The 24,783-nt window shown below is 33.5% G+C and overlaps 1 protein-coding gene across 1 annotated transcript in view; it reads right to left on the bottom strand.

The window, feature by feature from the left end:
* LOC111055161 (protein bark beetle) overlaps window positions 1-24,783 on the bottom strand; it is a 165,403-nt gene that overhangs the window by 5,252 nt on the left and 135,368 nt on the right. The window contains 9 exon segments of the mRNA XM_039429103.1: window positions 6,272-6,522; window positions 8,648-8,849; window positions 11,286-11,541; window positions 14,243-14,368; window positions 14,576-14,700; window positions 16,177-16,407; window positions 18,403-18,614; window positions 21,078-21,316; window positions 22,840-23,097. Of these exon segments, the coding sequence (XP_039285037.1) occupies window positions 6,272-6,522; window positions 8,648-8,849; window positions 11,286-11,541; window positions 14,243-14,368; window positions 14,576-14,700; window positions 16,177-16,407; window positions 18,403-18,614; window positions 21,078-21,316; window positions 22,840-23,097 (1,900 nt within the window).

Raw genomic sequence — 24,783 nt, 5'->3', positions numbered from 1 at the left:
GATCTCAGTCGAAAATAAAATAATGATATAGTATTACAATAGTCACAATGAAATGATAAATACGGTAATAATATTAACAAAAGCAGTTTTTTTTGCAGCACGCAATCAATCACGATCAGCCGATAGAATACAATCATTTCAACACTCAATATTTATAATGCCTTTGTGCTGAAAACTCACCTTTTTCTAAACTTTCCAAATAATGCAAAGCCCTGAAGGACGGTAAACATTTTATTGTTCAAATTCAACGCAAATATTGCTGATTTTTGAGTTGTCTTCTCACAAAGTTGGATAAAATAATAAGTGCCTTTTCAAAAATACATTGCATCAATTCCAAAAATGTTTTAGTTCAAATAATACATTGCATTACTTCCAGAAAATTTAGTTCAAATACTATGCAGTACTTCAGAATTTTTCAGTTCAAATACCTTGCGTAAACTCCAGAATCTTTTAGTCTATTCTCATTTTTTAACCTAATTTACTCCAGTCATTGATGAATTATATTCTATTCCCAACATTTCACATTCATCTCAACACATTTTTTTCAACATTCAAACTTCTAAACCGGATTTATTAAAACACAAAATGCTGACTATCCTATTCCAGATTAAATACATCAACTTGAAATCACAAAAGCTGTTCAAGCAGGACAAAACACAAATTTGTTAGAGAAATAGTCTAGCCAAGTCAAAAATTGTTACCTATAATTTTCACCTACAACCTTCAACTTCTCAACTAATTTTATCTTTAAATTTGATTATTCAACAAAAACGTTTACTAAACTAAGTATATCCTAGACTCAAGGTCTATAAAAATCTATTTGTTAGACCTTGCTAGACTGAATGCCACTTATAACCAATAAAGCAGTTTGGGTAGGACAATACATCATAGCAGTTATTGGGAACCAGTCTAACCAAGTCTATTGGTTTGTGCAAACTGACAATACACATTTTATTTATTATCAGTCTTAAAGCGTATGACGTGATGTTAGTAAAAAGAGCTGGCCAAAATAAATTCCCCATTTAACGTTCATTGATACAACAATTAATGACATACCTCATCGCTATAATAGTCTCGAAACGATATTAGCTCATCAGAATTTCTAAAACTATCCTGAAAAATAAATTTTGATTTAATAAAAACTAGTCGTGTTTTATAAAATAAAACAAGAGTACTAGTGATTTTCTATAATTATTACATTTTGATTCATCACTTAATTTTCAGTTATTTGTTTTCAAGTTTTCAGTTATAGTTGAGTCTACGAGAAGATAACTCTTGAAGTACCAATGGTAAGAAAAAGTTATGTTGCCAGTTGCACAAACGCCGGTTAAATTTTAACGGTGATTAGTTTCACGAGAACCGTCTTTTCAAAAACGCCTTCTCTGACTGGTCCTCGTGAAATTAATCACTGTTAAAATTTAACCGGCTTTTGTGCAACCGGGCCATACAGTCGTACTTAAACGACTAACATCAAGTTAAGTTACTAAAAGCTACAGAAATTTTTCCAATAATTACTGTAACATATCCATGGAGTGTATAATGAAATAATACCTAGTGGTGATTTTCCAAGATTTGAAAGTTTTATTTATTTATACATTATGACAATTTCCACTGAGTCTAACAAGACACATAGTGGGACAAAACAAAATAGCACTACTGTATACATGAATAAACTATAAGTATTAATGAAGTTTATTTATAAGTTTTGAATCGTTTTTGTAGTAATGGATTTATTTGAGTTGAGTATAGTTATAATTTTAATTTAGTTTTAGTTTAGAATTTTGAAATTATTCAGTGTTTTTATATCGTTAATATGAATGTATTCTCTTCCTACCCATTTTCTCATGAAAACTATACCCATCTTTGTTTCCATTAAGTGTCCCTTCTAACCTAATAGATATCCATTATAATCATATTCCCTATATTTTGCTGTTATTATATGGAAAATAGTACACATTTTTGCCAGTACAACACCACTAATATACTTTTATCTTAAAGTAGTAGTATATTTTTAATCTCTTCTCCATTATACTACGTATTTCCAAATTCAACCTCGACTTTTTCATTGAACTCAATTTTCTATTTCCTTTCTCATTTTCTTGTTTACTCTGGCTTTAATATTGTAATCCTCTCACTCAGATTCTCTATTTGGTTTCATTATAGTTTTTTAAGAATTTAGTTATTTGTTATTGGTCAAAGGTTCTCATGGTCATATTGGAAAAACCGAAGGCGTGTCTTGTCTCGGACAATGACAGAGCTCATCTTTGATTGGTCAGAAACTAATGACCAATCGTAGATCTTCATCAATACTATACATTCTGCAGCTTAACGTTTAACTTTCAGTTAGCTACTGATTAATGATGGTGGAATAATCGAAACTAGTACTGTATCTAGAATTGCTTCAATAGATCAGTGATTATGACAATATCATGTCATTTTCATAAAAAATAAACTAAGTCTCGAACAGCTATCAGCAAAACCGAATACAAGAAAGCTGTGTCCTTGGAAAAATGAATAAGTGCAAAATACAGTGTCAGAACATAAGGAGGAGACTGAAATAGAATACAAAATTAATATACAATACAGTGACAAAATACGAGAATGAAGATTGTAAGTGAGGAATACATACGAGTACAATCATTACAGTACAAAATACAGTGCCATCGTAAGAGAAAGAATACTGTAAGTGAGAGCTAGATAAAACATCAAAATAGAAAATGAAGAAAAAAGGAAATAATGTGTACAAAATCGTGTCATTATATGAAAAAGAAAAAAATGTGAGTAGTGTAATTAAACACTTTTTGTATAAAAAATACCCACAAATGTTTATTGGAAACTGATTGTTTAAACCGGGATTATAATTGAACCACTATTGAGCATACTATAGTGAGGTCCACGTTATAATGGCAGTGGAGAAAGATAGAAGAAAAACGTTGCCGAACCTCTGTCTTGTCAATGCCTTCTATCATAGCCACCTCTAAAACAAGGCCGCAGCCTACGATATTGCAACGTCGCAGTGTACGCCTAGAATGTAATACATGATTGGTGAAAAAGATTTAAAAAAATCTGGTGTGGTACACTCACACAACTTTCCTTGCTCATTGAACTGTAAGCCTCATTCTCAAACGAGAATAATTTAGGGGAATAACATCATGACAATTATTGGCGGCAACATATTATTTGCAACTACGATCAGACTACTGTATATGTGTATATCTGTAATAAATTATTGTTTTCAGAGTACTTTTTCCTTCGTGTAAATTGTGAAATTAGATGATTTTTTTAAAAGTCGTCAAAACAGCTGTTCTACATATGAAATATCTTGACTATCAATGACTGTGTACTTTTTATAAACTGCTCTACCTACCTCATGCACGAGATGGAGGTTACAAGGTCCATTTCTCAAGGATAGGGTGGACCCCCCATTAGTTCTCCAGGAAAAAGACTCATGCCAGTTCATAGATCTGATAAATAACTATACAGGGTATGAATTTGAAAAAAAATCGTTAGAGCCGTTTTTGAGAAAATCGTGAAAAAAATGGTTTTTAGTCATTATCCGCCATTTTTCTCAATAATATTACGGAGCTCCTGAAATTTCCCCAGAAATGAGACTCATGTCAGTTGATAGGGCATATACATAGCTATCTATGATATAAATTTGAAGAAAATCGTTAGAGCCGTTTTCGAGAAAACCGTGAAAAACATGGTTTTTTCTTCATTATCCGCCATTTTTCTCAAGAATATTACAGAGCTCCTGAAATTTTCTCAGAAATGAGACTCATGCCAGTTGATAGGGTTTATAAATAGCTATCCATGGTATAAATTTGAAGAAAATCGTTAGAGCCGTTTTCGAGAAAACCGTGAAAAACATAGTTTTTTAGTAATTATCCGCCATTTTTTCCGCCATCTTGAATTGAATTTTATTGAATTTCTTATTGTCGGATCCTCATGGTATAAGGACCTTAATTTTAAAATTTCAAGTCAATCGGTTGATTAGGAATGGAGTTATCGTGTTCACAGACATACACACATACACACACACACACACACACATACACACACACATACCAACACCCAAAAATCATGTTTTTGGACTCAGGGGGACTTGAAACGTATAGAAAACTTGAAATCAGGGTACCTTAATTTTTTTTGGAAAGCAATACTTTCCTTACCTATGGTAATAGGGCAAGGAAAGTAAAAATTACATTCACTGAAGATGAAACCATTCGTGTTTAAACATGTATGTAATTGTTTAATAAATTCGTGATATTTCTAGATAACATTTGGATAGATATCAATACAACTCACCAGCAATAGTATCTGAAGTCATGAAATATACTTTTTGTAATATTGGAACTTGTATTTTATCATTAAAAATCTGGTGTGGTACACTCACACAACTTTCCTTGCTCATATTTGAAACTACGATCAGACTTCTGTATATGGTGTATATATAATTGTTTTCAAAGTACTTTTTCTTTGTGTGAATGTGAAATTCGATGATTTTTTTAAAAGTTCTTTTTTTAAGACGTAATTTTTTTAAAGTCGTCAAAACAGCTGTTCTACAGATGAAATATCTCGACTATGTGTTCTTTTTATGAACTACGCTACCTACCTACCTCATGCACGAGAAGGAGGTTACTAAGTCCATTTCCCAAGGATGGGGTGGACCCCCCATTGGTTTCCCAGAAAGGAAACTCATGCCAGTTGATAGAGCTGATAAATGACTATACAGGGTATGAATTTGAGAAAAATCGGTCAAGTTATTTTTGAGAAATCGTGAAAAACATGGTTTTTTAGTAATTATCCGCCATTTTTCTCAAGAATATTACGGAGCTCCTGCAATTTTCCAAGGAAAAAACTCATGTCATTTGATAGGGCTTATGAATAGCTATCCATGGTTTAAATTTGAAGAAAATCGTTAAAGCCATTTTCGAGAAAACCCTGGTTTTTTGGTCATTATCCGCCATTTTTCTCAAGAATATTACGGAGCTCATGGAATTTTCCCAGAAATGAGACTTATGCCAGATGATAGGGCTTATAAATAGCTATCCATGGTATAAATTTGAAGAAAATCGTTGGAGCCGTTTTCGAGAAAACCGTGAAAACATGGTTTTTTAGTCATTTTCCGCCATTTTTCTCAAGAATATTACGGAGCTCCTGAAATTTTCCCAGAAATTAGACTTATGCCAGTTGATAGGGCTTATAGATAGCTATCCATGATATAAATTTGAAGAAAATCGTTAGAGCCATTTTCGAGAAAAACGTGAAAAACATGGTTTTTTAGTCATTTTCCGCCATTTTTCTCAAGAATATTACGGAGCTCCTGAAATTTTCCCAGAAATGAGACTTATGCCAGTTGATAGGGCTTATAAATAGCTATCCATGATATAAATTTGAAGAGAATCGTTAGAGCCATTTTCGAGAAAAACGTGAAAAACATGGTTTTTTAGTAATTATCCGCCATTTTTTCCGCCATCTTGAATTGAATTTTATTGAATTTCTTATTGTCGGGTCCTCATGGTAAAGGGACCTTAAGTTTGAAATTTCAAGTCGATCGGTTGATTAGGAATGGAGTTATCGTGTTCACAGACATACACACACACACACATACACACACACACACACACATACACACACATACACACACACAGACCAATACCCAAAATCATGTTTTTGGACTCAGGGGACCTTGAAACGTATAGAAAACTTGAAATTGGGGTACCTTAATTTTTTTTGGAAAGCAATACTTTCCTTACCTATGGTAGTGGGGCAAGGAAAGTAAAAATACCAGCTGATCTTCTTCACCAATCATGTATTGGATTCTAGGCCTACACTGCGACGTTGTAATATCGTAGGCCGCGGCCTTGTATTAGAGGTGGCTATGCTTCTATAGACGGTAGCAAATACAGGTTTATTGATGTAATATTAACTGTTGATTCTAGTTTAAAATAATCAATTATATTTTATTAAGCAAGAAATGATATTTTTCAATAATTTCATAACGAATTTACATAATTAAGAAGGAAATGTTTTGTTAACTAATTATTAATTCTACATCGTTAAAAGACGATCTGGCAACAGAGAAAGGAATAGCATATCCGCTTTGTTGAATGAAAGACAAGGATAGCAATACCATTGCCAATCAAACTCTGCCATTAAAATGTGGACCTCACTATAGCTCATATACGGGCTAAACTTTTTTCTTGTGGCAATGAAGACGATTTGATTTGACGTGTCAGAGTATACAGAGATACTAAATGAAACTTACAGAAGGTCCCTTGCGATTGTATCCGATTGTGGAGAAGCCACCATGCGACGATCCGATGGACCGCACCGAATGCAGAGACTGTCGGATGGAGTTGCGACGCTGCAGTCGCTCCGAGTGACGGTGGCGCGACTTGGAGTACCAGAAGCCTGCGATCAGCAGAATCAGCAGCACTAGTAACACGGCTGATCCCATCACAGCTATTATCACAATGTCGCCTCGCCAGCTCAGCGGGTCGATCACTACTTTCGGGTCTGCAAACAAAAAGCATTCAAATTACATTCTTAATGGGTTCTCCACACATAATTTATATTTCTGTTAATTGGATCTAAAGACCCTCAAAGCTGCTGTCACCAATACTATATTGTAGTCCGGTACCGTACCATAAGATGTCAATGATAAACTGAATGATTATACAATAGGCTTCATTGGAATAAGACCTATTATAATTATTGCAGATTGCCAGTGAACTATAGCGAAAAGAGCTATGAATAGTTTACATAGATAGATAGTCTCTTTTCTGTATAGGGTTACTTGTAATATAAATATAAATAAAAAAATTTAGTAGATTTCAAGACTTGAAAATGGCATCAATTTTGAAACATGTTGTGATAAAATAATTCAAAAAAGGGTTCTAAGATTTTTATGTTTATTTCTATTTATATAGATAGATAGATTTAATTATTTTTCTATAGAACCATACAGTCATCAGCAACGTCAGTAAAGCTGAATAGCTGAAGAGATTCGAATCTTGTGAAACAACACTTGAGATGGAAAATTCCTAGAAGTTGTGATACTGTCAATCAATTAATACAGAATAGGAAACATAAATTAATAGATTAATAATAATAGCCTAATAATAATAAATTCATTTATTCTTCCAATTTATACATTACACATAATCAGAAATTATGAATAGTATAGTAGATATATCACAACAATCTAGCAAATTATAAAAATAAAGATAATAAAATAATACAATTACACGTTGTACAAAGAAATCACAATAACTCATTTACATCAAAAGAAGAATAAATAATGTCAAGTACCCCGAGGACTAAAAGTCCTGTTTGGGGCACCATCATATTTTTAATTAAAAAAAAAAGCAATGAATTATTTTGCCGAGTCGGAACTTGCATAATATGACATGGTGAGGAGGAATTTTAGTTTAGATAATACATGTACAACATTTAAATCTACTTTCCCTTCATTTGAAAATAATAAACAACAATCAATGCACATTCCAAGCAATTAGCAGACTCATAAATTTCATTTCATGAATTTCCGTCCATAATTATCAACATTATAGGAGAATAACTCATGTAGCTTGAATAATAATATTATTTTCACACTATTTCCAAGAGAGAAAGAAGACATTCATCCAATGAGACCCGCAAATTCATATCTATTCTAGTCTTGAAAATAAACTCTCCACATCATTTTATAATAGAAGCCAAGCTTTTACTTCATTTTTAAAATGTTTTTATTATTGATTTGCTTCAATTCTACCGGCAAGTTGTTGAATGTTCGGGGGGCTACATTCAAGTAAAATCTTCGGAATATTTCTTTATATGGTCGCGGAGGTATTAGCATGTCCCCTGATCTCAAGTCCTGTCTCCTGCCCCGCTCTATTTCTAAATTTGTTTCTCTTTCTCTTCCAAATCTTAGAATAGTTTTAAAAAAATATAGGTATCTGAGAGGGAGCAAATTCCAGCTTCTAAATATAGCCAAAGACGAATGTATCATTAATCATAGATCAACACAGAATATTAGTTCATGAAGTAGATAATACATTTTTCAATTACTACAATATTATTGCATAAATGGATTAAATGGAGAATATAATCAACCATTTTATTTCGAAAAGCAAAAATCGTTTTCCCCAAAGTAAATTACTGGTAGTCCCACAAAGAAAGTTACTGGTAGGCAAAGAATGTTCTAAAAAATGGTAGAGAGAGAAATGTTAATTTTTTATTTGCTGAACAGTTTCGACTAGTTGGGAGGTACAAACAATTATTCTACATCGAACTACATTCACTTAGGATAATTTCGTTCATGCTCCACTGTCTGACGAGGTTTTCCGGTTCCTCATATACGAACATTATGTTGCCTTTAAGAAACGTTGCTCAAGAACGAGATTCGCCTTAACATTACAGTTGTGTTGTGTGTGATGTGGTACTTTTCCATAATGAAAACACAAATTAAATTAGCAACCAATTTTATTGTATGGTGGTTGATAGTAAAAAAAGTGGTTGACAATTTAAATTTGTGTTTTCATTCGCCTGAACATCATTTGTTGTGCATGTTCACAAACCATGGTGTATGGTCCTTCATTTTTTCAGATGTCGTCTTTATCAAGAATGCAGTAATAGTACTGACCCATTTCACACAGGAACGGATTGAGTCTCTGGCAGTGATCGGTCTCGATCCTTTGGAAGACAAAGACAGTACACTCGTTGATCTTGTCGATGTGTTGCACCCACACGCGGTCGTAGAAGTTGAACTTCTCTTGCTGCTTGCGAAGAAACTGGTACAGCGCAAAATGGTTGCCCATCACGTAAGGCATTGACGCGTTGTCACTCTGTAACACACGTTCAAACAAACACTATTAGTACTTTTTGCAGAAGAGAAGAGAGGATACAGATGGCGACAGGTTGAGGACGAGCGATGGTGGGAAGACCGAGGAAGATGGAGAGGCATTGTTCATACCCAGGCCCGGCACTATATACGTCCAAACGAAAATAGGTCCCTCAAGGTTGAAGGTTCCTCTTGACACCACCACTCTTCTCTAACAAAACTGTTGCCACTTTGTACTAAGAGTAGCTAGTGAGAGAGAAAGTGAATGAGTGTGAGAGAGAAAGGGAGTGAGAATGAAGTTTTGTTCTTGTGAGGAATATTGTTTGTCCTCTGAATTGTTTACTACGACAAGGAAATAATAGTTCACAGTTTTATAAATACAATATTGAGATATATACATCTGTATTGTGATGCATTGTACACAATACTTAAATATTATATATAATACATATAACGTTCAACGTGTTTGTGTTTGAAAAAATAAAAGCATGAAAAGGAGTTGGATGAGATGAAATGTGGATAGGTCCGGTCATAAGGATATCAATGAGTTTTCATGCTTTAATCAAATGAACACTACAAGAAAATTGAATAAAATAAATAAAATTATATCACTCCACTTCGAATTGGTTATTATAAAAGTGTTCAAGTAGCCTTTATGAAGTAATAGCTCAGTTTATAAATAGTTGCATTATAATGAAAAATCTAATAATGATTATAAAAATGGATTTCTTGATGTCATGACTCAAGAATGAGTCATACATTATACATAACAATATTCTTCTGTCCATTTCATGATGATAGAGAAGATAGCGGTGGTGGTAACGGGCGATGTTAGAAATTTTGAGCCTGATGTGCTCAAAAGAATTTGAGACAGGTAGTGACGGAAAAGAGGAAGAGGGCAGGTGGGAGAAGGAAAGAGTGAGGGCGTAGAAATATAGTCAATGTATATAGACTGGTCGAGTGAGGGGTGAACAACAGTGGCAACGTTGCAGTAGCCTTGAGGGACATATTTTCGTTTGGACGACTATAGCTGGAACACGGATATGTATCAAAGTATGTAGTACTTTTTGCAAGATCAATCAATTTTATTTTGATTTTCACGTGCTGATTACTTCTTGTAGATGAAGTATTATTATAATAAGTATTAAGTATTATAATCGAATCAAATTCAAAATTTCTAGTTTATTTATTTCTGGACTGAAAAGTGGACTCAAGTCAATTCAAGTGGATAGCATAACCTATAATTTTTATTCATTCATAACTGTACCTTTATTGTATTATCATTCATCCCATCATCACCTAGGCTTAAAATACTTCTAGAAAGTCGCCAAAGTTTACAATTTAAGAAAGTTTTACAATTTACAAAGAGACTAAAAAGTATATAAATAGTAATAAATAGCAATAAACCAAACTAAAATGAAAATCGGAAAGAGAACTCACTCTATTCAGTATACATTAGTAAATTGTCATTACCCCAATCTAAAATGAGAATCGAGAAGAGAGCCCACTCTAATTAGGGTATACGTTAATAGATTATTGCCATTATAACTTTTAGTTGAGTTATTTTTGGTAAATTGAAAAACTTTTCCAAAAATTGGTATTTAAAAAAAATTGTTTTACTAGATCAACAATACCATGAAGAATCCATCCTCTAAATCTCATGGATTTATATCGAACCGAATTTGAAATTTTCTGTCCCAAAAATTCAAACTTCAGTCGCCCATATCTAAAAAAGTAATGATCGGAAAAAAAATGTTTTCCTGAGAAAACTTTTTCATTTTGATAGCTTGATGATAAACAAATCGAAAAACGTAGAAAAAAATCATGAGTAAAAAGTTTATTTTCAGTCTTTGCACAGCCTTAAAGCACATGATTAATCTGTTAAAATATGGGTTGGTTATAAGCTGAGGGTGGGTGGTTATGGGGTATGGGGTTACTCAGAAGGGTGTTCATTTGGAAAAATGTAATATTCTTAAATAACAATATCAAAAGTAAAGCTTCATGTTTTACATCAAAATGTAGCACCATTAAACGATAACTGTATACTGTGTTAATATCAAAAACGAACTCTGCCCTTAATTAATAAAGAATTAGCAAAGTAGCTAGTTGACGGAAGTGTCAAAAACATTCCCGTATCTCCACAAAATTCCCGTATAATTCCCGTACATTTCCCGCCCAAATGAAATTCACGTACAATTCCCGGTTTTCCCGCCCCGTGGACACCCTGTTTTTCAATTATATTATGGATTAGTAAAACGTCCTTACCCCAAACTAAAATGAGAATCGAAAAGATCCCAAACTAAAATGAGAATCGAAAAGATCCCAAGCTAAAATGAGAATCGAAAAGATCCCAAACTAAAATGAGAATCAAAAAGATCCTAAACTAAAATGAGAATCGTAAAGATCCCAAACTAAAATGAGAATCAAAAAGATAACTCACCCTGCAGAACTCCCTGGCCTCTCTGAAGGTCATGGGTGCGCCGATGTAGATGTAGCAGGTGTCGCCGACCAGACTCCAGCCGGGCGGACACTTCCCGTCCAGAATGGTCTTGTTGTTCATGTGGTAGGGCCTGAAGTCCACTTCGAGGAGGTGCGGCTCGTCAAGGCGGTCCTTGATTCGTCCGCTCACCGCCAGAGTCTCGTTGAAACTCCAGTAGTTGTGCTTCGCATCGATCGGCGTTTTAAAGATATCCAATCTAATTACACAAAAAATGACCACCTTGATGTATTTCACACAAGAAAATAAGCGAATGATCAATCTAGGATTTTTATGTATTTCATAAGCTTGAAACTATCCAATATAAAATACAGAGAAAATGTATTAAAGTACCTACTAAGCAAAATTAAAAATTTTCAAATCATTATTCCTGGACCGAAATCAAGTGACGAAGCAGTGTGTGATTTTATAAACTTGACCTTTGGATAACATAAACATTCTTTGAAAATTTTTGGAGAATAATAGTGCAGGCTCAGCCTAGTTTTTCCTCCAATGTCATAACTATATTATTATTATAGTGTTTTGAATGAATGAATAAATGAGCTTGATATATTACACACAAAAATGAGCTTCATCTAAATCATACGAAAATATCATTCATGAGCTTGATACATTTCAAAGATTAGGTTTTGTAATTTGGAAGCGTACAGTAAGAAAAGTATGGTAATATACATAATTAATAAATTTAGCCCAAGCTATTCATTAGACTACAGAATTAGACAATGTCAGGGTGTAGATTAAATTGAAATAACTACTGAATTGATAAAATCAGTTGATATACATTCAAAATCACGATTTTCTAATGAATATATAAGGAAAATCTTGAAAAGATCATGGAAACGTTGATGTTTTTGAAGAAAATAATTAATGATATCACATTATAAATGTAGGATTGAGTACCAGTAGATTTCAAATATTGAAATTGAATTAGAGTAACAAAGTAAAAAATAATATGTGGGTATCTAGAAGAATCAAGTCCGTCTCCATTCCTTTATAAGTTTGAATCAGTAATATCAGTTATCTACTAGACATGAAATTGCCCGTTGAAAACATAGAAAGCCCTTCAAATATCCAATCATATCAAACTCATGTAATTCATACAAACAAGATGACTACATGCTTGCAAACAAAATTTTTAAAATTCAATAATTTTGTAGGCTAAATAATAGTTTTGAAATTTCAAGACGATTATTTGAGATCTGAATGTTTTGTGATTCAAAAATCCAAATTTTGATAAAGGCTTTTGAACTAGAGCAAGCTATACAAAATTGATACGGTATATTCTACTTTGGAATACTTATAAAACTAATTTGATACAGGACATTTTTTCAAAATAGCTAATTAATATTACAATAAGTACACCAACAAAACGGAGCTTTTAATATAGGTACGTAGTTGTGCAATTGAGTAAATAGCAAACATTTTCACAGTCATTAAAGTAACATCTAATTATTGTATTGTTTTGTTTGATAATGCAACTTTTCATTCAACATTCACGACAATAATTATTACGGCAACGAATTTCTGAATGCAACGGTGAGTTTAGAACTTGTTATGTTAGAGTTGAAGCGTTATTTCTAATTCTAAAAACGGTCACTGATCGGCATTCTGAATAGGCATTCCAATTATATCATAGGTAATCACATAGGAAAGCAAAATTCAACATTTACAAAACATTCATGGATAATTCTATCAGCAATTCTCAATTTATCAATTTCATCAACACAGGTCATCACATAGGGAAGCAACATTAAACACGTATATAACATTTATTGAAAATTCTATAAATAATTATCAATTTATCAATTCCATCAACACAGGTCACCACATAGGAAAGCATCATTCAACATTTACATAACATTTATCGAAATTTAAATTGATTCAAGCACTGGAAATAGAGGAGACAACAGGCTTCAGCCCAAACGTTATTAACACACATTGATAAGCACTATATTTTCCAATCAAAGCATTCTATAATATGAGAGCAAGACAGGATTATGGTCAAACATTGATCAACACAAAGCGATAAAGTAAGTTTTGTTGATCTCTTACCGAGAGAATCCTGACCTGCGTAAAAATAAGTTGAAAAATATATTAATGTAATTTATTAAAGCTATGAATTATTTATTTATGAGCTTTCAAGTTTTAGTTCAAAAGATAGTATGAATTATGATCATGATAGAGAGGGAAAATCGATGTAAAATTCTCATTATGGTCTCAGAATAACAAAACGTTGAATTGAGTTTTGAATAATCCATGTTATAGTGTTTCTACTAATAAATAAAATAGGTCTAATTAAGATTTATTGGAAGGAACTAATATTTTGCATAACTTGGATATCAATGTCTATTAATGAATTTAAGTACTAAAAATTCTCTGATTCTGGAAACAATAACACTAATAGTTACTCTGAAGGTAAAAAATTCCCTATCGGTTTTTTATAGACAAATCCAACTGATAAAATATTATTGGCTTTTATTTCTACCAAAAATCAGAGCTACAGCAATAAGAATGTACAGAACTGAATATAATACACTAATATGTAACTAGATAATAACACTAATAGTTACTCTGAAGGTAAAAAATTTCCTATCAGTTTTTTATAGAAAAATTTAACTGATAAAATATTATTGGCTTTCATTTCCACCAAAAATGAGATCTACAGCAATAAGAGATGTCAAGAACTGAAGATAATACACTAATATGTAACTAGATAATAACACTAATAGTTACTCTGAAGGTAAAAAATTTCCTATCAGTTTTTTATAGAAAATTTAACTGATAAAATATTATTGGCTTTCATTTCCACCTAAAATTTAGAGCTACGGAAATAAGAGATGTCAACAACAAAAGAAACAACATTTTTGTATTACAATGAATTTGAATATATGCGTACTTACAATGATCTATTGACGGTAACAATCTCGAAATCGTTCTCAGGATTGAAAAATACATTATCGATGTAATGTTGGCCCGCTGTACCAGCGACAATGGTACCCCTTGAGTCTCGTTCCGTGGCGTAATTCCTGCAAATAATCAATTTATTATTAATCAATCAAATTGCTAATCAACAAATTAATGTAACATTATCAATATTAATTTTTCAGATATCACAAACTAATTTTTTATTAAAGTACTAGAAAATTAAATGATAAAAGATCTCAATATTTATTCTCTGAAGCAATGATATAAATCTATTGGTTTAGTCTATAATTCATGAACTAGATAATTACCAGTAGAATCCATTATGCGAAGTTGTCTGATATATTGGAAGCCTGACTCTTTCAAATCCAGATACTTCTAATATGTGGCTGCCAAGATTTCTGTGGACGTAGTTGAATGTAAAATTTGAGACGACCTGCAAAAATAATTAAATTTATTGATAAAAATCAATGATTTGAAAAAACAAACCAATTCAAACTGCTTAAGCACTCTATGTCTAAGTGGGGGCTTTGACTTCCTTTGAGGAGTCCGATTTCACTCGGCATCAAACCTGCAACAGTGTAGAAATCAATCTGAAATGTAAATATGGTTAACATAAACTATCAACGACAACATTAAATCGGATTGAACGCTTATCAGTAGGACAAAGACAATTTCATTAGAATCTTGTCATTCTTCCAGATCTACTCCAATAAATTCCACCTTAAATTCAAAAATATAAGAGTGAAACATCTGGAGATTCATTCGAAAAGTTTATAAGATAGGCATGAATATTGCTAATTGATATGATCAAACCAATCAGGAATTTTCAAAAGATTTTTAAAAGCGATCACATACTGTTATAACAGAATTTTCACAAATTACGGTTAAATAGCATGAGAGGACAAAACTCAGATGATGCAGCCAGCTTACAAAACATCCTGCCTCGAAGCAATCCCGATTTTTAGATATTTTTAGATTAAAAACTTGTTTGATAAAACCTGAGAAAACTTGAAAAATGAGAATAAACAGCTTCTCCTCCTGCCTTGAAACAAATGCAGATTTTAGGAATTCTTCAAGATTCAACAATAGTTTGACAACAATAAAAATATCTTGAATGAATGAGAATCAACAATGATTAGAATTTGAAGATAATTTTTTTGGAGATGGAATACAACCTATCTTTTTTGAAATGTTTCTATCTATAAAAGTTGGGAGGAGAGCAGTTTTGGGCTAAGCCTGTTGCTCTCTCCCAGTCATAGTTAAGTAACTTGTAATAATTGTATTAATGAATTAATTATTTCTTCTATGTTTGGATTTGATGATCTGCTTTGTGAGAATATTCAAGGACAGAAAATTTTGTGGAGTGAAGAACTACAAGACTTGACCTATTTCAGACTATGTGTAGCCTTATTCAAATTTGGGAGAGGAATAAGACAAGGTTATCTTATTATTCCTCTCCTTATCATTTTGATGATATAGCCTATTTCGGACTATGTGTAACCTTATATAAATTTGGGAGAGGAATAGCACAAGGTTACCTTATTATTCCTCTCCCTATCATTTTTATGATGTACTTATTGTATGAATAAATAAATATGTAATATAATAAAGGAAAGAATCGGCTTATAACACGAAAGGGTTAGGAAAGTTACGAATGACGCATCATCACGTCTGAACTACTGGTCTGATTAACTTTAAATGTTGCATATAGATTCTTAATTCGAGGAGGATGGTTATATGCCTATTTCAAATTCTTCAAGATTTTATTAGGTCAAGTTCTCAGTTTGTCAGACCCTTGCGGAGCACGGGTTACTTGCTAGTCTAAATTGGAGAGAGAGGAATAGCATTCTCTCCCTATCATTTTGATGATGTGCTTACAGTATGAATGAATAAGGAATGAATGGGTTACCTGATTCAATTTGATGATGTTCTGATAGGGAGCTCTGTTCTGAGTCCAATAGTTCCTGTAGATGGTGACTTCCTGATAGGGACTGCTCTGACGTCCCTCCACACTCAGCGCTGGGTTCTGATAGTTGTTGGCGAACAGATTGTTGTGAATCCACCCTTTCAACGAAGTAGCTGTACCGCGCGAGTCTGCCCTTATCCACAGACCACCTTGGTTGCCTTTCACCAGATTGTTCTGCACAGGAGGAAATTTGAAGAAATATTAGGTACAGATCTAAAATTTATTGTCAGAAACCAGCTAACTCCATTTCACACCAGATTGTTCTGCACCGGAGGAAATTTAAAGAAATATTAGGAACAGATCTAAAATTTATAGTCAGAAAACAGCTAACTCCATTTCACAACAGATTGTTCTGCACAGGAGGAAATTTGAAAAAAAATAGGAACAGATCTAAAATTTATTGTCAGAGAACAGCTAACTCCATTTCACAACAGATTGTTCTGCACAGGAGAAAATTAAAAAAAAATTAGGAACAGATCTAAAATTTATTGTCAGAAACCAGTTAATTCCATTTCACACCAGATTGTTCTGCACAGAAGGAAAGTTCAGTTTATTAGAGGAAAAAAATTACTAACAAAATCTAGAATCTATCATTACCAGGTAACTTCATTTCGCACAATTTCATAGAAGAGCAGAACTGAATGTCAGCTTATCCTATCACGGAGTTGAAAGGAAACATTATACAAAAGTAGTTCACAGTATGTAGTTTTACAGTATTTAAAACCTTTCAATGAGAAGAGAAAAAATGAACAATTTGGAAGGATTGAGAAGGATTAACTCAATGGAAGAATTAACTACTCGTATGACGTATGTTACACGTTTTTCTTGTTTGTAGAGCTTTGAAGGAGGTTCTCATTTGGCTGAATTGAAGTTGCTGAAAGTAGGCTAACTCTCTATTAGTAGACGATATCATAGAGAAACAATAGCATAAGTAGATATCCCATGATATAGGACGATTATGTCGCAAATTTTACTCTCACCCCAACAAAACAGTAGAAAATTACAATAATCGACAGTAATTGGCTTGAGATAACAGTAAAAGTTGCGACATGAACGCCCTATACCATGGGATATCTACTTACGCTATTGTTTCTCTATGACGATATGCTAATAGTTATCAATGTAATATAACACCGAGATGATAGTATAATATTTTCTCACAGCAGACCTATAAGATAGCCTACAACTATCAATAGAAACTGTTAGCCTAAACAGGGTTTCTAGTTAACGACTCATGAAAGCATGACTGCCGAAACTCAAACTGTGTGACTGTAACTGCCGTTACTCTTGCTTTTTTCCGATATGGTTTCATCAGAACATTCTCTACAAGCACAGTACAATCAAAACCAAATAATGCAAATCCTATAGAAAATTGGGACCAATTCATGCCGATTGGTCAGTGAACACCGCTGTTTTAAAAACTTCGTTTTGAAATTTAAGAAGTTTGAATTGAAATCTGAAAGCAATTGAACAATCTAAGTAGTGAATTCATTCAATTCAATAAATCAAGTTTCAACATAATTGATCATTTATTACAAAAGGGCTACATTTTTCTTGTAATGAAACGTTCAAGTAGCCCTTTTGTAGTAAATGATCAAGTAAATTCATAAATTCAAATTCAAATTGGTTTATTCATAAAATATTACATAATTATGACACTCATAAATAATAATTATAATATATAATATGATTCACAAAATATAAAAGTGTTATGAATTACATGAATAAATTCTCCCTGCCTGGATGATTTGTCCGTTTGCAGGGAGGAGTCGCAAATTATCAGACAGAGGGCAAACACTAGCAATAATAAAATAAATTACATACTATGAATAATTAGTAAATTTGAAAGAGAGTTTATTATAATAATAAATTTTAAAACTAAAGATAGGAAAAAACAATAAATAAATAAAATAAAAGTGTCAGCTCGACGGCGGTTAAAGGGCTGAGTTGGGAGTAATATAGATTTATAAAAATAAAAATCTTAGTACCCTTTTTTGAATTATTTTATCACAACATGTTTCAACATTCATGTCATTTTCAAGTTCATTTTCAAAAGACAATAAATGATCAAGTTTTTAATACATTATTGTAAAGTATATACGATGAAAAATTAGAACAAAGACAAGGTAGAACTCAATAAAAAAATAATGTAGACGATAGTGTATTTACCCGGAAATGAAGATTTTGAGTGTTTTGCAGGTCTAGCTCGACAGCCGCTTTGCAAGTGGTGAAGTTTCCGTAGAGCTGAACCCCATTGTCCTCGATCTGATTCCATTCCAAGGTTGTCCTTGGATTCACCTCTCCGGCGCTCACATACTGAACAGCGCCTTGCCAGTTGTGTTTCAACGACGAATACGAGATGTTATGCTGGACGTCACGATCTATTCGAAAACAAAAAAAAGAAATATTCTTTGAATAAAGAAATACTTTTGTCCAATATGACATTTTTATACAACGCATGACATAAGTGCATCCAATGAGATCATACCCTATCAATGAGTTTAGTTGATTAGAATTCGATTACCACAGTAATTTATTTATACATTGATAGTTACAATATCATTCTAAACTATGAATGATATAATTTATTTATTTTTTATGAATGATTTAATTTCCATTTTTCATTTGCCATCTTTGAGTATTGAATCTACCAAAACTCAGTATAAAACGTTACATCAGAAGCGTTGCATTCCCAACCTACTTTTTTTCTTTTTTTTGTGTATTGCTTCAATTGTGAATGATAGGGTTTATTTGATAACATACATAAAACAATACTATTGCAAATAATGATAATCTAATGCAATTCATTCAATCGTATGGTCCTAACACCAACATCAGCCTTAAAATTCTTTTTTTTTTCATTTCAGGAAAATAAAATGATAATCAGGTCTAAAAAATAAACTTTTCAGGAGACCCTCGTCTCCAAAACATGAAATATGTATTATCATTATTATATTATTATAATAATAATCATATTATTATAATATGTATTATAATTATGATCTGTAATTGCCAATGAAATAAATAAATATCAGTTTCAGGCCTAGCCTAGGAAAAATAAAAATATTTAGTTCCAGTGTCACTCACAATTCTATTCTTAGCTGCTTTAACCAGCTACAGCTCTGTTTGTAGCTTCATGCAGCTCTCTTAGGTCTCCCTCAAAAGAATGGATTGGGCATTCAGCAGCTATGTGTCATTTTTGGATTGTGTAGGCACTTTTTCCATTCTCTCATTAGGTGCTCTTCTCTACGAAGCTATGCTGGAGCTATATTGGCTAAACATGGAAGCCATGGAACCTGGAGTGGGTCTTATTGTGACTGAAATGATTCTCAATGCACTGTTCAGTTGGGCATCCAGTTTCTTTGTGTGGGAGCTGTAGAGCCATACCAGTGAGCAATACTCAGCTATTGAAAAAATCTGGTGTGGCACACTCACACAACTTTCCTTGCCGTTATGAAAATTGATCAACTGACGCTACTGTTCCCGCGCATCTCAAGTCTACTTTTCTAAGATCTGAGCCAGCTGGTGACAGGACAATAGCGCTGCAGACACACGAAGTCTGCTACCTCTTCATAGTGAAAGATTTAATAGAATCAACAGTTGCCAACAGTTTGCAATTGAATAATCTTATTTTCTCGAATTTCGAGCTTATTTTCAATTTTGAGTGAAAATGTTACTGAACATTAATTGTAGAGATTTTTATGCTCAATCTTTTCCACTTGGAATTTTTTGTTTGAATTGAACTGAAACCTTATAATTGGGAATCTAAAATCAAACTTTGCATAGATGGTGCAGTGCTCCTGAAATTTTTACAGATATGAGACTTGTGGCAGTTGATAGAGCTTATCAATGACTATTTTAGGTATAAATTTAATCGAAATCGTTGGAGCCGTTTTCGAGAAAATCGCGAAAAACATACAGACCAATACCCAAAAACCACTTTTTAGGACTCAGGGGACCTTGAAACGTATTGAAATTTAGAAATTGGGGCACCTTAATTTTTTTCGGAAAGCAATACTTTCCTTACCTTGTAATAGGGCAAGGAAAGTAGAAATATTAGTGTGATGTTCATCAGGGCATCTATTCATATTTTTAAATATATCATAGAATTAAACTAGAACATTCTGTATAGAGATGGAAATTACTGAGATATTCCAATCATTCAAATGCCATGTTTTAGACAACATTTTCGCGATTTTAGCATCCATCTTGAATTGCATTTGATCGAAAATGTTCGTGTCGGATCCTTATAGTGTAAGGACCTTAAGTTCCAAATTTCAAGTCATTCCGTTGATTGGGAGATGAGATATCGTGTACACACACACACACACACACACACACACACACACACACACACACACACACACACACAACAAAAATCATGTTTTTTGACTCAGGGGGCCTTGAAACGTCTAGAAAACTTGAAATTGGGGTACCTTAATTTTTTTTTGGAAAGCAATACTTTCCTTACCTATGGTAGTAGGGCAAGGAAAGTAAAAAATAAGTGACAGGGATGAAATTCTTAGGCAATCAGCTCCAGCTCCCCAATTTGTAACAGCCAGCTTTCGTATCAGGTTGACTCTGCTACGCACCTTGCAACTTAACCTTTGGATATGGGTCTTGTATGACAGGGTCCTATCAAGGACTACTCCCAAGTATTTAGGGTTGCAAGTAAAGGGTACTGCTTGCCCACAGAAGTCAAACCTGACCTGTGCTTGTGCCATGTGAGTATTGAGATGGAAGAGGGCAAATTTTGTTTTATTGGGAACCAATAAAAAGTACCAAGCTGAAAATTCTTCAGCTCAACATAGAAGGAATATCTAATGCAATGAATGATAACTTACTGAATCCAATAGCGGAGATCGGAAGCGTGACTATTTCAGCAATGAAGCCATAGTTCTCAGAGGCTCCGCTGGTCACCATTTTCATACTCAAACTGATAGTTTTGGTGGTGATGAATTTCTTCTCCATTCCCGACTTGCTGTTTATTGTAGCCAATAGCTTCGACCATTGAGGCGAGTATATATTTCCATCGTAGAGCTTTATTTCATCGGTTGAGTTCAGCATATTGAACTGTAGTAACCTGGAAAATACCAATCAATAAATAACGTTATTCTAGAACGTTCTATAGAACAATGTTTCATTTCACAAAAGTTCAATTTTTAATTAAATCTATAGGTTTAATGTTCTATTAGATTTAATTAGTGAACTAGAAACTGGGCCTTGGAGTAACAGAAATAAGTAAGCTTGTGAAATTTAGATGGAGGATGAGTTTCTGCTTAAATTTCAACAGAAATAAGTGAGTTTCAAAAAAAATTACATCATAGAAATTATTTTTTCAATGTTGCACTACACTTCAATTTATGACATAACTTGGTGTTTTTTTTTAGTTTCAGGGTCTAATTATAACGAAAGAGAATTTCCCAATCGTTAAAAAACAAGGACACTATTTGAAAAAATACATCAAAACATAAACATAAATAACTCGGAAAACTTTCTTTCTAACCTGCTCTCAGTATGGTAATAATGGTAGAAAATGGGAGGTGACTAGAGACATGTTACACAAAAATTGATAAGTTATACAGGAATAACGTTTCTTGAACTATACAGTACGGCGAGCTAGTAATTTATGATGATATACAAGTGTATAGTGTGTGGGAGCCTTCTTCCAATATTACAGTGTGGGAACCTTCTTTCTATATAGGCTAACATGACTTCCAGTTTCTAAAATAGTTTCTCAATATTATAAAACGATCCCATACTATTCAATTTGAGAATATTATTTCAGACCAATATGGTTCTATCGTGTGATCAAAGATAAAACATTGATTTTCAGCTTGAAAAAACAGCGATTTGTCCCTCCTACAGTCTTCCCACTCAATCAGTCAATCCAATATTTCTCTTCTTCTTTTCTCATGCTTCTTCTCCTTCTAGTTCCTTTCCTTCTCATTTTATTCCTCTAATGAAATGGTGAAGACAATATTTGTTAGCATTCTAAAATGTTCAAAGTTTCCGTTGCATAAGCTGTTGAATAAGTATGCTTCATAATTGTCAATTAAATTCTATTCAAGAATGTTACATTAAGGTGCGTACAGACTGTCGCTCTGCTCCGCAACCGAACGTCACTCCAGCAGAGCGATTGATGATCGACCGGCGAGCAACAGTGGATCGACCGGGGAACGCGAGAAGAGCTAACATCTTCCGTAACGTTCATGATGGGTGCGTGGGCGGTGCGACTGTAGTTCGATGGTGGTACGAGGGCGGTACGAGGGCGGTACGAGGGAGGAGCGTGTTCGGTGCGGGTTGGAAGCACGAATATGTGTACGCAGCTTAATATAATGAAAATATAGATGGGTGCATACATGTAAAATGTAAATAAAAATAGAAATCCAAGTTTTTTTTAATTGTCTCGTCACAACACGTTTCGGTTATATGTTTCATATACAATAAACAATTTTAAAAAGGGTACTTGGATTTCTATTCTTATTTATGTAAAATGTATTATAATAAGTATGTACAAAACTAAAGTAAATACATAATACCCCCGTTTGGACGATTAATGAAGGAGTTATGAATGAATAATTCTAGAATAGTCGATTCTCTCACCTGAATCCGAAAGGCTTGACACTGAACGAGCTGTAGAAAATCTTGACACAGTTGACAGGCCTATTCTGGTACTTGTAGTAGACGAAGATTCTCTCCTGCACAAAGATCTGTTTAGTGGGGTCACACATGTCGACCATGCTGAACACATTCTGAGGCAGATACACGTTTCTGGCCGGTGTGAACGAACTCTCTTCGCTCTCCCGGCCTTCTCCAGTCAGCGACGCCAACGTCACGCCAAACCCGAGCGAGTGTTGTATCCTGTTCAAATACATACAAATAAGTACCTATCAATAATCTATTTTCAAATATATATTTTGAAATGAAATCTGTACAATCAACTGTGATTGTATAGTTTGTAACAAATTGTTTTTTTATTTAGTGCTACTTTTGAATATAAATGAAAATATAAATCTGAGTACCCTTTTTAAAAATTATTTCGTCACGACATGTTTCGGCTACTAATGCCATTTTCTTAAAAATTTAGATTTATATTTTTATTTATATTATCAATAAACTATGAGACATGACCCCTTTGCACGGAAGCTTGTTGAATTTTGATCATGGTCAAAAATTGTTTATTAATTATTGAATATTATTTATTCATCTATTTAGTATGAAGTAAACTATAACACATTGACCGATGCACGAGAGCTTGATAAATTTTAACAGGATCAAAATTAATTGACAGATCATGATCAAAATTAAACAAGCTTTCGTGTAACCAGGCCATGTCTCATAGTTTATTATGAGAACCATGATAAAATGCCACGAGAACCAATCAGAGAAGGCATTTTTGAAAATATGGCAAATAAGGAAATCATTCTAAATTATAAATTGTTATGCTTGAAGGGACGGATTTAAGGATCCAAAGGTTCAAAGAGCCCCACACGTCAACCGGAGCTTATTGTGTTCCCAAGTAGTATGTTAGTTAGGCAAAATAAATACATGTGTCCTCTACAAGGTCCCCACTCGTCAACCGGAGCTTATTGTGTCCCCAAGTACGTTAGTTAGGCAAAATAAATACCTGTGTCCTCTACAAGTTCCAGGAGTTTTTCCTATACTAACATCCCATTAATCACCTGGTTGCTTGCCGCCAAACAAAGCCCTTCTCCTTGCCCCTGGTCTCTCGCAATCCAGTGTGATATGCTTGGCAGTCCCTTCAGACTGATTGGTCCTGGTGACCTATGCGAGTTCCACTCCTGGCCTTCTTTGTAGGTCCGCTGATGAAGGGGTCGCCAAATCGCCTCTAGGGCGCCTGGCCACCCTTGACCCACATTTGTGCCTGGAGTGTCACCCATCTCTGGTCTCTTGGGTTTTTCTTTTTGCCCCTCCGAAACTTTGCAGGATCAAAAGCCTCACCATTCCCAAGAAGTTTTGCCTGAATAGCCGCCCTTCTTTGAGCAGTATATTGTAAATTATAAAAGTGAAACATCATGTTTTGTATAGCTTCATTTGTTGGCATTACAGGCATATTGGACAAGTTGGTTTTTGTCAAATTGTTATCCTCCCTTAAATTTTTACCTCATCAACCATATATCAAATCGAATCAAAATCAGCGTTATCCAACAATAAACAAACTAATAATTATGAAACGAAAATCCAAATTTAATTCTCTTCACCCTGTTGTCAATATTTGCAGTAGCAAATATTTATGTGCTTTCAAAGTTGTAAAGTGCTTTTATAATCACTCTGTATAATATAGAAAGAAACATAGAGGTCAAGGAAAGAGGATGAGAGAAAGCAGAGAGCTATATAACCAGAATCAAAAGGTCTCAATCCTTACGACATATATACACATATCACCCCCCGTCTTCGGGATGATTTACAGCATTTAATTTGGATTTCCGTTTAATAATTATTATTAATTCATTAGCATTTGAATAAAAGCAATATCTCAGTAATTTCTATCTATAAACAAACTACCAGTATAGTTCATTTCATTTC

Source organism: Nilaparvata lugens, chromosome 5 (genome assembly GCF_014356525.2).
Source record: "Nilaparvata lugens isolate BPH chromosome 5, ASM1435652v1, whole genome shotgun sequence".
NCBI classification, from domain to species: domain Eukaryota; kingdom Metazoa; phylum Arthropoda; class Insecta; order Hemiptera; family Delphacidae; genus Nilaparvata; species Nilaparvata lugens.
The sequence above is the reverse complement of the archived record's forward strand: the minus strand, read 5'-3'. Positions and strand labels throughout refer to the sequence as shown.